This window comes from Populus nigra, chromosome 15 (assembly GCF_951802175.1).
Source record: "Populus nigra chromosome 15, ddPopNigr1.1, whole genome shotgun sequence".
Classification (NCBI taxonomy): Eukaryota; Viridiplantae; Streptophyta; class Magnoliopsida; order Malpighiales; family Salicaceae; genus Populus; species Populus nigra.
The window spans coordinates 10,476,240-10,490,321 of NC_084866.1; the positions used below are offsets into that span (position 1 = coordinate 10,476,240).

The following is a 14,082-nucleotide window of genomic DNA, read 5'->3' on the forward strand; positions in this document are numbered from 1 at the left end:
TTAGGCCCGACCGCACTTGAAACTAAAAGTTTTCATTTGTCACTACGACACAACATGTTACTCGTGTAATTACATATATAAAATCACAAAGTTTTTAGTCATACATTTGACTGAACAAACCTTTAAATTTAAACTATTTAATATAATAACATGCCTTTATTAGAATGGTAAAAATATAAAAATAAAATTATTTTTTTGATAAGGGAAAATTTTAAAGAAGGTTAATATTTAATTCCAAAAATGGGGTTACGTACGTGTTTAACCTTTGGGGGGAGGGATGAAGAGAAATTCTTGATTTTGTGCTCTTCGCTCTCTTTTTAGGATTAAAATTTATTCTGGTCTTTGTTTTTTCTTTCATTTATATTTTGAACCATAAATTATTTAAATTTTCTTATAAACAGATTTAATATAAAATTAATTCTATTTATATTTGGGCCCACCATTATTTATAAATTTATTAACTCTTACTAAACATTCTAAAACTTCTCCCTTGAACATTTTTTATGCCTTAACATCTCATCTTTAAATCTTACTCTTTTAACATATTCTCTCCAAATTTTTCAACACATACCAAACATAACGAAAGCACTAATCCCAATTTCCTATCTACCAACATTATCAATCAACCCTAATTACTGATAATTAAATTTTCTATAAATCAACCTCACTATCTTTCAACATTTTCTTAATTCCAAAATAACAAATGAAGTCGTTGCTCCATTTATTATATTATTCACAAATTACAAGTCACACTTCTCTATTATCTACTCACACAATTAAAAAAAAAAAAAACTAAAGGGCAATAGTGTTTTACTATGCCTTGCAAGAAAGAACATTATGGATTTGCTTGGTGTTTTTCTTTTTTTCTTGCTCCCAAAGTTTTTCTCCATTTTGATCCTTCAATTTGTTTTTATTTTAACTTGAACTTTTAACATTTCTTTTTCTATTGGATTAGTCATGGTTATTTGTTTTAATGTTTATGTACAGAGGTTTTGTAGTGCCAAGGGAATATTTTTGCTTGGTTGAATTATAAGAATTAAAGCTTTGGGGACCGAATTCCAATCTTGAATAAATATTGAGTTCCTTTTGTTTGCTAAAATCAAGGACTAATTTACAAGATCAAGGTAAGTTGTTTTTTCAGTCCCTCAATTTTTTTCTTCTAATTTGATCCTTTCAAGTTAATTTTATGTGATGATTGACTTAATTACATTTGTAAGGGGACCTTATAATATCGAGGGAAACTTCCAGTGCACAAAATTTAACTAATTTAAAATAATTAAATGTTAAGGGACCAAAACTAAAACTAAAACAAATATGAGGATTGGAGTACATGTGTAGAAATCCTTCACTACCATTAGATGACGCGTGAAGCGTCATATGAAAGCCAAACATCGCCTTCAGTAGTGGCATTAGAAGCATCTTTGCATGATTTACTTGGTGGTCAAGCAAATGTACATAGCGGTCTGACATTTGGGCATCAATGTACTTTTTTTTCTCCTCCTTTTTTTCTCTCTCTTCTTATCGAGTTTCATGCTCACCTACCAAAATTTAAAGGTGTCTTGTCATTTATTTTTTGCATCGAAGCTGGTTATCTTTCTCTTGATTTCTATTTTCTTTGTTTTTTTATTTATTTTTTTTAATTTCATCTCTCATTATTTGATTTTATTTAATTTTTATATTGAATTTGATCATCATTTGTTTGATTACTATTTATTTTTTAGTCCTTTTCCTAATTGGGTTTTGCTTTCAATTTCATCCTTTAAAATTTCAATTTATTTTTGTCAAATTTGGTCTTTATTTTTTTGATTGCTATTTTTTTTTTATTTTGGATCCTTTTTTATTTTTTTTGTTCAATGTCATCTCTCAATATTTGGTTAATTGAAAATTTTGTTTCACTATTTTTAAGGCTTTCCTTCTATAGGGTCAATCCCGAGTACATGACTAGGTTACGGGTTTTGAAAATTAGCTTGGATTGACTTTGATATATTTTTTTTAAATTGATTTTTTTTTTCAATTTCATCTTTCAATATTTGATTAGTTAGGAATTGGTCTTCGTGCTTTTTTTTCACTTTCCTTTCTATAGGGTTTTTTCGATCTTGTGTCCTGAGTCGGGGGCCTAATAAGTTAATTTGAGTTAACTTGAGTTTTTTTTCATTGCTTTTCTTAAAAAATAATTAAGCTTTTTTTTTTTTTAAGTTTTGCCCACGACATAAGTGACCTTTTAAGTTTTATTCAATTTGTTTTTATGGGATTATCCTACTATCACAACTTGGTTGCGTATTTGGCATGCTAAAACGAGTAAGCTCGAGTCAGGATTTTTTTTATCCTTTTAAATTATATATATATATATATATATATATTTTAATTTCATTATTCAACATTTGATTTGCTAGATTTTAAGCTTTGATTTTTTTTTTCATTTTACTTTCTATAGCATTATCGCATTCTTATTTAATTTTTGCTTCAATCAAATAAGAACATGGAGACCTTTTAAGAATATTTGGAGAATATCTTTCATGATATTGATACACATTCATTTTTTGAGTTGATCATTGTCATTTTTTATCGGTTTATTTAATTTCATTGTATTTTTTTATTCGTATTACTAAATTAGCTGAGATTATTAAATCTAGTGAAGTCAATAACCCTATTCTTATAGTATTTTTGTTTTATTTTTTAAGAATGTTTATGTAACCTAAGCTCTTTTTTATATTGAAAGAAATTTGGTTTGGCCCACAATATAGCACGACCCATCAATCTAGTTACCATTAATTGAAATTAATGGAAACCCACATTTAATGTACACAACCTTAACATTGAAAACATCAACTCTCTCCTTGGCATTGCATTTTAAGTTGTGTTTATGTGCATTTCAAAAGAGTGTTTGGTATGAAAAACATGAAATCGATGCTTTTTTTAGTGTTTTATGATGGTTTTGATATACTAATAAAAAAATAAAATCTGAAAACAATTATCTTAATGTATTTTTAAATGAAAACCATGTTTGAAAAGTAAATTATATTGCAATATTAAACATACACCTAGGCATCACAACAACCGCAACATCTTTCGTCATCTAGCCATGACTCATTAGACTTGTATAGTAATTATAATTTTCTGCTATTTTTTTCATCACCACTTGCTTTGCACCTTCGCCTTTGACAATCAAAGTTTTCTACTCCATAGATACCTTCACATCCACCTTGTCAAGTCCATACAAGTCAATTTAGAGATCGAAAACATCGTGAGTGTCACGCACATCTCAACCATGTTTACGGGAGGTTGAAAACACAAGGTTCTTATAAATCGATCCATAATGATCATAAAGATAAGAACTAGTACTTTAGTGAATTTTGGAGGCAAGAGAGTGATGGACGATTGACTATTGAAAGATATTTTTTTTAATTTGTTTCTTTGTGTTTTTTCTTTTGTCTTTCTGGTAATCTTGTATTAATTGCCTATTAAAAAAAACTAAGGCCATGTTTGTTTTCTGGAAAGTAGTTTCTGGAAAATCACTTTCCAAACTTTCCTGTGTTTGTTTGCCATTAGAAAAGGTGATCAACGGAAAACACTTTCCGGTTAACAAAAAACACATTTCAGTCAAAGGAAAACACTTTCCGGTCAACCAAAAATACTTTCCAGTCAAAGAAAGATTTTTCTTGGTTTCTAGAAAAGTGTTTTCCTTTTTGGTTGTGTTTGTTTTCCGGAAAGTGGTTTCTGAGAAACCACTTTCCAAACTTTCATGTGTTTGTTTGCCATTAAAAAAGTTGGTCAACGGAAAATACTTTCCAGTCAAAGAAAAATTTGGCTTGGTTTTCAGAAAAGTGTTTTCCTGAAAAATTTGGACGGAAAACACTTTCCGGAAGTTGTGAAAAATTTAGAAATGTCATTATTTGTTGATTATATCAAATTTAATCCTCAAACTTTTGATTAATATATATATATATATATATATATATATATATATATATATATATATTGTTTTGAATATTTATTTTTTAATTTCACCTCTTAAAATTTAATTTTTATATTAACTTTGGTCTTTATTTTTATAATTGTTATTTGCTTTTTCCTTATCATTTTTTTATTGAAATTTTTTATCTATCAAATGTGGTCCTCATTCTTTTGATTGTTACTTATTTTATTTGAAATAGTTTATGAAATGTTAATTATTATTATTTTAATTTCTTCATCTTTCAATGTTTTTATGTTTTATTTTTTATTTGATATCTATTATTTTGATTATTATTTATTTTATCTGAGATAATTTATGAAATTATATTTTTTTTCAATTTCATTCCCATTCAACTTTTTAAATTGTAAGATTTTTTCCTCATTATTTTAATAAACTTGAAAAAAATAAAACATTAATAAGTTATTTTTCAGCTTATTTTCCATAACATAACCAAACACTTGAAAGTGTTTTCCAACTTATTTTTTATTACACTACCAAATATTGAAAAATACTTTTTCAAAATTCACTTTCCCGGAATTCACTTTCCAAAAGGAAACTACTTTCCAGTAAACAAATGGGGCCTAAGAAAAGGTGAAAATAGTATTCATCTAGACACATTACACTATGGACGGGAATCGTCTTTTCACCTTCTTACCCTTATAAAAAAATCTAATTGGCTAATGGTTGAGGGTAGAATTATCTGTGTAATGGGGTCATTTTGGTATTTTTACATTGATTGGGGACAGATGATTATTTTATGTTCTGACGACACCATAATTTTACATCACTACCCTTAAAAGAAATAACTTTTTAAGCTCCAATTGAGGGTTAATTTTGTATTTTCATATAAAAAAAGCATAGAAATATAACCTATTTAACCTTGGAATAAAAAAAATAACTAACAATAAAGGGGCCTTTTCGTATTTTCAATTTGAAATGCACAGGAAAAAGACCTAGCTACCTTTAAAGTTAAAACTTCTAACCCTTTGATCGGAGAGTATTTTTGACATTGCATTGCTAGGTTTTTTTAATCAATGAGTTGGGATGGGATCATTTTAGTATTTTTAATAAATAAAAAGTATTTTTTTTAAAATGCTGACACAAACGTCTGTTGCTCCGTGGTCTTTGGACGGTGTATACAATTGATTCCAACGACTAAAATTGTTGTTCTGGGGTGGCATTCAGTTCGTCTCGATATTTCTTCAATTAAAAGGCGGCCCATGCATCGAGAAGATCTCTAGTTTGATGTTGGTGGTCTTTTTCTTTTTTCTTTCTTTCCTCTCTCTTCCTCGGTGTTTGTGCTTGCCTTGTGTTTTTTTAAATCACCCACTAAACTTCTCTTCTTTTTTTATTTAGTCCATGTTATTTTGGTTATTGTTTGTTTTATTTGAAATTATTTATAAAATTTTAATTTTAATTCAAATTCATTTTCATTCAATTTCATGCTTTGTCAAATTTGGTCTCTACTTTTTTAATTGTTATTTATAGAATCTAAATAACTTTTAGAATTGAGTTTTTTTTTTTTGTGTGATTTCACCCTCCATTACTTTTTTCTTATTAGATCTCATCCTTATTTTTTTTATTGCTTTTTTATTAAATTTTTTAGATTGATATTTTTTTATTTGATTTCATCATTCAACATTTAATTTATTTGGATTTGAGCTTTTTGGTTAAGCCCATTTATAGGATTTCATGGGTATCTCGAGTCGTTTTATTTATTGTTCTTTATTAAATTTATTTTTTAAAACATATTTTATTTTTGAGTTAATTAGAATTGATTGATTGGATATAGGTGGATAATTACTTCCTTTTGTTTTTTTTTTCCAGGGCGTTACTCTAGCGACCCATGCGGTTTTTTCAATGTCATCATGCATCCTTTTGTTGTGGGATTTGAACCATCTCAGCAAGCTCTTCTGGTAGTGGGCGATGTCCACAGTGGAATGATGTGAGTCTTCAGCGGTGTCTTCTTTCTTCTCCTTCTGATTATGATATTAGCAGCTTATTTGTTTGAGTTAATTGTTACTAAATGTTTTTTATATTGTTTGTTTGCTATTGTTGCCTACCATCTAAATTAGATTATTACATTACTCGATTTTATTGGATTTAGTCAAGTTAATGACTCGAGTATCAAATTTTTTTTATTTCTTTAAAAATATTATTATTGATTAAGCATCTTTATTATACGTTAAAAAAAATTAATTGGCCGATAACGTCACACGAGTCATTGATCTAGTCTATTCCAAATTCAAATTACATTCACATGCTATAAATTCTCTTTATTAATCAGACCCAACGCATATATATATATATATATATATATATATATATATATATATATATATATATTTTCACTTCTATATTTTTTTTAATTTAAAAATATAAATCAAGATTTATCGTCATAGAAATAAAAAACTAAGTTTTCAATCAAAATCAAATCGCAACCGATTGGAGGGAAGTCAAAAGTAACTTCTAAGCATCCACTACATAAAAAATTCCGAGGCCATTATTTTGAATTTGACACAATTATTGTGAATTCGAAATAGTTCTTGTCAAACAATGAATAATCTTGCATTGTTACTTTTTTTTTAATTGGGTTTAATATTGATTTTGGTTGATTTGGTGCTTTGTGTTATGAAAAAAGGTAGTATTTGGCTATATATATATATATATATATATATATATATATATATATATATATATATATATATATATATATATATATACAATGCACACTTGTGAAGTTTTACGTTTATTTAATGCAGGATGTTAAGTGTTTAATGATTTATAAAAAAATATTAATTTTTTAATTTAGTAATGGAGGTTAAAATGTAGATTTTGGTTGTAAACTTTTACACATCTATAGCTAGGGATAGAATTATTCTCCACGTAGAAGGGAAAAGAGCAAATATAAAAAAATAAAATATGCTGTTCGAGGGGAACAAAAAAAAAAAAAACGTTATGGGGCAAATTAATCCCACAGGAGCTTTGCAAAATTGCAAGGCACTATCTCCATACTCGGCCAATACCGAGTCCTCATACTTTCAGCAGGAAGTCACTGCCCCTCCTTCCCAGAAGAGGGTTTTGCTCATTTTTTCGTCAAATTTGACGCCAACTTTAAATGCTGTGTTGTTTTCAATTTTCAAACATTCTGTAGACGAATATCAGTCCCTCGAGGCATGAAGCCACCGAATGTTTTTCTACACTTAATACAATGTTTTTCTCTTAAGTTGCTGCCCTTGGCAAAATCAAACACTTGAAGGGTACTATTAGCTGTTGTTTTGTGAATACCCTTCACATTGCTGATGTGCTGAGCACTTGGGAATCCGAATCTTTTTGCTAGTCGTCACAGCATGTCTTATTATAGTACACTTACAATGAAGAAAATTAATGCATATAGCAAAGAAATGGAAACGCCAGGATTATAAGAAGTTAAGCAGGAGAAAATTCAGATTAAAAAACTTGGAAATACTGTGTAACCAGGTGGCATTACATGGCCCTTGATAGAGCAAGAAGTAGGGAACACAGCCCTCTCTCTTCCAGCAGTTTAAAGCACACGAAGACAAGAAATGTAAACAGATCAGGAGATTTATACTAATACCATTTTCTCCCCTATCTAGAAAAGTTTTCAGCTGTTGAGGCCTTATCTGATGTTCTTGAGGGTTTGTCATTGAACTTTAGGCCTTTCCATCTCAGGTAAATTTATTTCAGGATTTTTACACGGTATAATGCTGCTGGATGGTATCAATATCCAAGCCCTTGAGTTTAACAACTGACTCCACATGCCCTTTGAGTGTGTGAAGCTCCCGAAGCCTTAACATGGAAAAAAGAATGCTCTTAGTAAGTTGATTGATGACAGGAAAATAAAATCCAATCTTGACTAAATCGGTTTAGATTGAATATCAAGCAAGGAAAGGTTCGATAAAGAATGCTCTTGGTAAGTTGATTGATGCATACCTTGCAACCTCTGCTCGTCTCTTAGCCTGCTCTGCGATTTCAGACAACTCCCTGTAGCTGCTCTTTTCATTGAAGATACCAGCTGTCTCAGGTGGTTGGAGCCCATGCAAGGTCCTTTGTGCATGAGCCCATTGAGCTTCTCTTTCTTCTTTACCATAATCTTTCTTGGTGGTAAAGGCAGTCTGTCACAGAAGGAAAAATGTATGGAAACTTTCAGTTGCAGCTGCCAAATACAAAGTCCACTCCCTGAAAAGGATCAGTGTTTTGAAAAATTAACGTACCTTGTTCTCCAGCAAATTGAGCCAAGCCTTTCCACTTAAGATGTAGCGGATAGCAAACTTCATAATATCAAGTGGGAAATAAAAAACGATACTGTAAATCCAGATGACACCAGCCCAACCCCATCCAATTCCCTTGATCCTTGCAAACCCCCAGTTGGCATAAACAGCAATCAGAGTCGCCACCTGAAAATCGGAATGCATTAGATTATTTCATAAGGAATTCTTCACCTCCAAATCACATCGAAGGAGGTAGTGGATATACATGATAAGGAGAAAAAAATTACCAGTTGTGCAAGCATGAAAGCAGACAGTAGTAGCAGACCAGGTCGTTCAATAAAGGACCAGCTGCGAGAACGAGTCACGAAAATGAGAGCTTGGCTCACAATACTGACTTGAAGGTACAAAGCCCCCATCATTTCTTCATCATGGTGCCTCAAAGATCTGACACCAAATTTATTCTGCATATGTGGAAAATGAAAATACACAACGATCAGTCAAAGAGCAATTTTCTACTACTCCCTATAAGTTTGATGGTGTCTATTACCGAAAAGAAATCAGTATCATGCACTGCCCAGAAGAATATCACGGTCATCAGAGCCAGGTAACCACCGAGTACGATTCCAGTGGCAAATATCTCTTTTAGTTTCCAGCTATCAGGCAAGGGTGATGGCTTCACTCTATCCTTTGAGATTGTCATAATTGTACCTGAAAACCATGATAAGTCAATACTCAATGCTCTAAAACCATCACATTAGGCTAAAAAGCAATGTAAGAATTTCAAAACAGTGTTCATCCCACTCACCGTCATTTAGGATAGCAATAATCAAAACCATGAAAGGAGAGAAGTCGTACTTCCATATCAGAGCAATAAGCATGAAACCAAACTGCCAGATTCGAATTTAACATCAAAAATGAATTATGTTGCATTTATATGACAAAGTCTCAATATTACGTTCTGATGGAACTGTCAGTGGCTACTTACCACAATACGGATTGTGATAGAGACTGCATAGATCTGCAAGAGGGAAGGCATCGAAGTCACCGATTGTTATAAAGAGAAAAGAAACTGAAGGGGAAAAAACTTGTGAGCTTGGTCAAGAAAATTAGTAGAATGCAACTAACAGTGTAGTTCTTCATCCTTTGGAAAATAGCTCTACTGGTCAGAACGGCACTTATAATGACACTCAATCCAGGCTCCGTTAGAACAATGTCAGATGCACCTCTTGCAGCATCTGTAGCATCAGCAACAGCAATTCCAATATCTGCCTTCTTCAATGCAGGAGCATCATTAACACCATCACCAGTCATTCCGACAATGTGCTTGCTCTCTTGCAACTTCTTCACGATTTCATATTTGTGCTCTATAAAGGAAATGGATTTAGTCAGAATAAATAATGTGTGCAAATCAAGATCCAAAAGTGCTCAATTTTTTCTCATAGGTGGCATAACGAAAGCACCCACCTGGAAACACGCCAGCAAACCCATCTGCTTTCTCAATCAACTCTTCTACAGGAAGAGAAGCAATGCTTGCATCTTTATGCTGACCAAGTAAAGAAGCGGAAGGGTACATGTTTGTTCCCATTCCAAGCCTTCTTCCTGTCTCCTTTGCAATAGCAAGCTGATCACCTGGAAATTAGAACCACCATAAAATAAGCCACAACATAAAAAAGAAACAATCACCGTGGCATCTCTAAATAGATTATCAAAGAATATAATTAGTTACCAGTAATCATCTTGACGTTCACACCGAGATTGAGAGCTCTACGGATGGTTTCAGCACTGTCATGTCTTGGAGGATCAAAGAGGTTCAACAAGCCAACAAACTCCCATGGACCACCTGGACTTTCCTTACTTTTCTCTGGCACTTGCTGCATCCGGACCACAATATCAATAATAAGACGATATTGTTGCCATAAATAATAAAAGAAAGAAAAGGAATGCCGCGGCATATCAATGTAAGTCATTCAAACCTGTCTAGCAACAGCCAATGATCGGAGCCCTCGTTCGGCGAACTTATCCATACAAGAATGCGCCTTCTTCTTAACATCTTCCCTGGCATTGCATAGGTCGAGGATCTATTCACAGGAAAAATTAGTTAGGACATGAGAATTCATTAATCTTTCTTAGCGTTAGAGAAAAGTTGGTTTGAAATCTGAAGTAAGAATATGAGCAACAAGGCACCTGCTCAGGAGCACCTTTACTTGCTCGATGCCAGTTTCCATCAGCATCAATGTAAGTCAAAGCAGTCCTTTTGTCCACAGGATTGAATGGAAGGAAGTGCACCTCTCTTATACCAGCTCTTGCCTGCATACATGCACATGAGATAAGCGCTCACGTTCATTACTTGGTGTCATATTATGTAAGGCAGAGAGTTTTACCTCCTTTGGATCAGCAAGCATTCCAACCATGGCAGCATCAATAGCATCTTGATTTTCAACTCTAGAGGCCCTGGCGGCAAGCAGGACGACATGATCTTTGTCCACACCCTTTGCAAAAACCTCAATCAAGTTTTTGTCAACGCTCAGTTTATTGAGGGTTAAAGTCCCAGTTTTGTCACTGCAGAGTACGTCCATACCTGCCATCTCTTCAATGGCAGTCATACGCTTAGTGATAGCACCTTGTTGGGATAACTTGTGAGATCCAATAGCCATCGTCACAGACAAGACTGTAGGCATAGCAATGGGGATTCCTCCAATCAATAGAACCAAAAGATTGTCAATTCCATCTCTGTACGCGCGGTGCTGAATTGGGTACATGACTACGAGCTCAATAACCATTCCAACTGCTATGGAACAAATACAGAAGTTCCCAATAGCAGTGAGAACCTTTTGGAAGTGACCAACTTGGTTGGTGCTGTCCACAAGATGCGCAGCCTTTCCAAAGAAGGTGTGGACACCAGTGGCAATAACAACAGCCTCAATCTCCCCCTGTTTGCAAGTGGAACCTGAGAAAACTTCATCACCAGGGTGCTTAGTTACCGGAAGTGACTCCCCAGTGAGGGCGGATTGATCAATCTTCAAAGGATCACCCTCAAGAAGACGGGCATCGGCAGGAATAATATCTCCCAATTTAACACTAATGATGTCTCCTGGAACCAGAATTGCAGCATCCTCCTCGGTCCACTTTCCATCCCTAAGCACCTACACCAACATTGCATGAAATGTTGTTAAGTAGAAAATTAATTAATATTTCAGCAAGTGTTGGCTGCTTTTCTTTTCTTCTTTGTCATTATTATGGCAGCATTCCAGCATCTAGCATTAATCAGTAGATCATGTTCTTTTCTTTTCACTTTTCACTTGACGCATGGTCACTGACCAAAAAACAAAAAGCTTGATAACTAGCCCCCTATCAACCAATATAAATGACAATTTAGAGGCTTGTCCAAGCCATCAGATTTCACATACCGTAAGACATGCAAGCAAATGAAGACATCTTACGGTTTACAATACATATGTATGAACAGAGTTCTTTAGCCAATTTGCACATAGCCAGCTAAATGTGATACACAGCTCCTTGAAAAAAAAACAATACCTTGGTTTTAGGAGCAAGGCCAGCCATGAGTGCAGCCGCAGCATTGCCAGCATTGTTTTCTTCAATGAAACTAATGGTAGAGTTGATCACAAGCAAGCAAATAATACCGACAAAGTCTTGCCAATCCGGGGGCTTCCCACTTCCATTTGCCAATGCAATAGCCATGATAGCTGCAGCTTCCATAACCCATGATAGAGGGTTCCACATGAACCCCAAAAACTTGAGAACCTTGCTTTCCTGTTCATTGAAAGGCTTATCATTAGTCCATAAATCAGCATACAACATAAAATATTCACTTTCAAGCATTGGCCAATGTCTCAATAGGGACCTTTTTCTCTTCCAATTTGTTGGGGCCAAAGATTTGAATCCTGCTGGCTCCTTCCTCTGAGGACAAACCTTCTTTGGTGCATTTCAATTGCTCAAACACTTCCTCAACCGGAATCCGTTCCTATTAACAAAAATCAAACTCAGAAAACGTTGCAATTATTAGCATTTGTATGCAGAAGGTGCCATCATAAAATTATGCACGTCTTATTATAGTACAATTAGATTTGCTACAGTCGTTACAATTCACATGCTCTCAAAAGATTGATTCTTTTCAAGTGAGGAACGCTTCATAAACCCATATGATCGGACCGATGGTCTGAACATGAAATTGTCTGCTCTGGACACACAAAAAAAGTAATGTTTGGATCATTTAATTCCCTTGTTTTAAATAACCATTACAGACCGAGTAAAGGAGAGTCGACAAGTGACTCTGCTAAACTCGGGCGGTTACAAGGTATTGCCGAATCATAAAAGCGTTGACTCGCACGCATGACAAGATGTGCTATCTCACATGTGACAGCCCCCACTTTATGCAAATCTAATTGGTAAGTGTTACTCACGCTCGGCACGACTCCCTAGAGCATAAGATCTGAGGTCTACGGTGCAAATTCCAAGAAAATCAAGGGCCAAACTTGTCAAATCAGCAGAATCATTAAATATTTTATGAATCCAAGAAATAATCAGTACTGTTTGAAAGTGAGAGAGAGGAAACTAAAAGTTAAAAAAAAAACGAATACAAAATAAAATTAAAGTGAAAAAAACTGCGAAAAGGCTAAAGTACCACGGAAATGTACCAGAAATTCCAAAAGAAGCAAGCAAAAGGCACTGAACACTGAGAGAGAGTTTTTTTGAAGTAGGAAATAACTTGGGGTGTGCATTTATAATTGATGACATAAATAAAACATAGCCAGCTCCTTCTATCTGTCTTTCTTGACTTGTTTTCACGTGTTCAGATCCATTTTTGTGATAAAATGCCTTAAAATACGATAGCTTTTGCAAAAAGAAAAGTTCAGAATTTTAATGGTCGTTTTCATCTCATAAGACTTGAAACTTAACAAGACACCATAGAAACAGTTAAATCATTCTCAGACCCCAGTGGACAACTATTCCTTGTAAGAAAAGACTGGTTTCAACTTTTCTGTTCTTACAACAATCAAAAGAAGGATTTAAAAGAAAATACTGTATGAAAAGAGCTCAAGATTATAAACAGGAGGATTAGTCCTGCTACAAATCGATGAAAACAAAAGTGTAAGAAGCAAAAACATCCATCTCCCGTTTCCAACTGATCTAAACATATCTGGAAATGGGCTCAAACTAAAATTCTATTAAGCTATATATGATCATATATAGATCTCAACAATCACATGCACGCAAATCCATTCAAGTTTTCTTGAGCTAGAGCAGTAACAGAAGCAGTAAGATTTAAGAAACATAAAAGAGAAATGAAGTGCTGAATAAGCAAAAACAAGTTATACCAGATCAACAGTCTCATTCTTGATCTCCTCAAGACTAGCGGCCTTTTCCATCTTTTAACTCTAGCCGAGAAACCACGAGCACAGAGCAATACAAAAACAAAACAAAAAAGAATCTCTCTTTTGGTTTTTTGGTAACAAGATTATATGTGAACTCTAAGGAAGAAGAAGAGTAATGGAGTTAAAGGCCATTCAATGAGACTTTGTATATCCCAAGAAAAGGGCCAGAGATTAAGAAACAGAGAGAGAGAGAGAGAGAGACTGCGGTGATAATTAGATTGAGGCTTCCTTCAAGTGCTCTATACCTATCTCCTTTTATATGCGTCTATGTACATGTTTTTTTTTTTTAGAAAATTTTATGTTAATTATTGGTACCCTATCAGTACTATTTGAATCTACCTCTACAAAAACCAGGACAGATATAAAGAGAATAAAGAAAATAAAAGCCATTACTCAAATAAAAAAATATATTTCCATTTATGTTTTTTTCTAATTATATCTATTTTTTAAAATAAAATTCATTATTCAAAAAAATAATAAAAATATTCCTATCTAGATTTGT

The 14,082-nt window shown here is 33.4% G+C and overlaps 1 protein-coding gene across 1 annotated transcript; it reads right to left on the reverse strand.

The window, feature by feature from the left end:
- Positions 1 to 7,374: 7,374 nt before the first annotated feature.
- Positions 7,375 to 13,821, reverse strand: LOC133674229 (plasma membrane ATPase 4). Its single transcript, XM_062095257.1, has 16 exons — positions 13,524 to 13,821; positions 12,050 to 12,169; positions 11,722 to 11,958; positions 10,569 to 11,330; positions 10,372 to 10,494; positions 10,161 to 10,265; positions 9,914 to 10,058; positions 9,652 to 9,816; positions 9,313 to 9,551; positions 9,173 to 9,205; positions 8,993 to 9,074; positions 8,735 to 8,895; positions 8,475 to 8,648; positions 8,191 to 8,373; positions 7,910 to 8,091; positions 7,375 to 7,765 (listed from the first exon to the last, which is right to left on the reverse strand). Exons 1-16 carry the CDS (start codon positions 13,572 to 13,574, stop codon positions 7,669 to 7,671), a joined length of 2,859 nt encoding a protein of 952 aa, XP_061951241.1. The 5' UTR covers positions 13,575 to 13,821; the 3' UTR covers positions 7,375 to 7,668.
- Between the last annotated feature and the right edge of the window lie 261 nt (positions 13,822 to 14,082).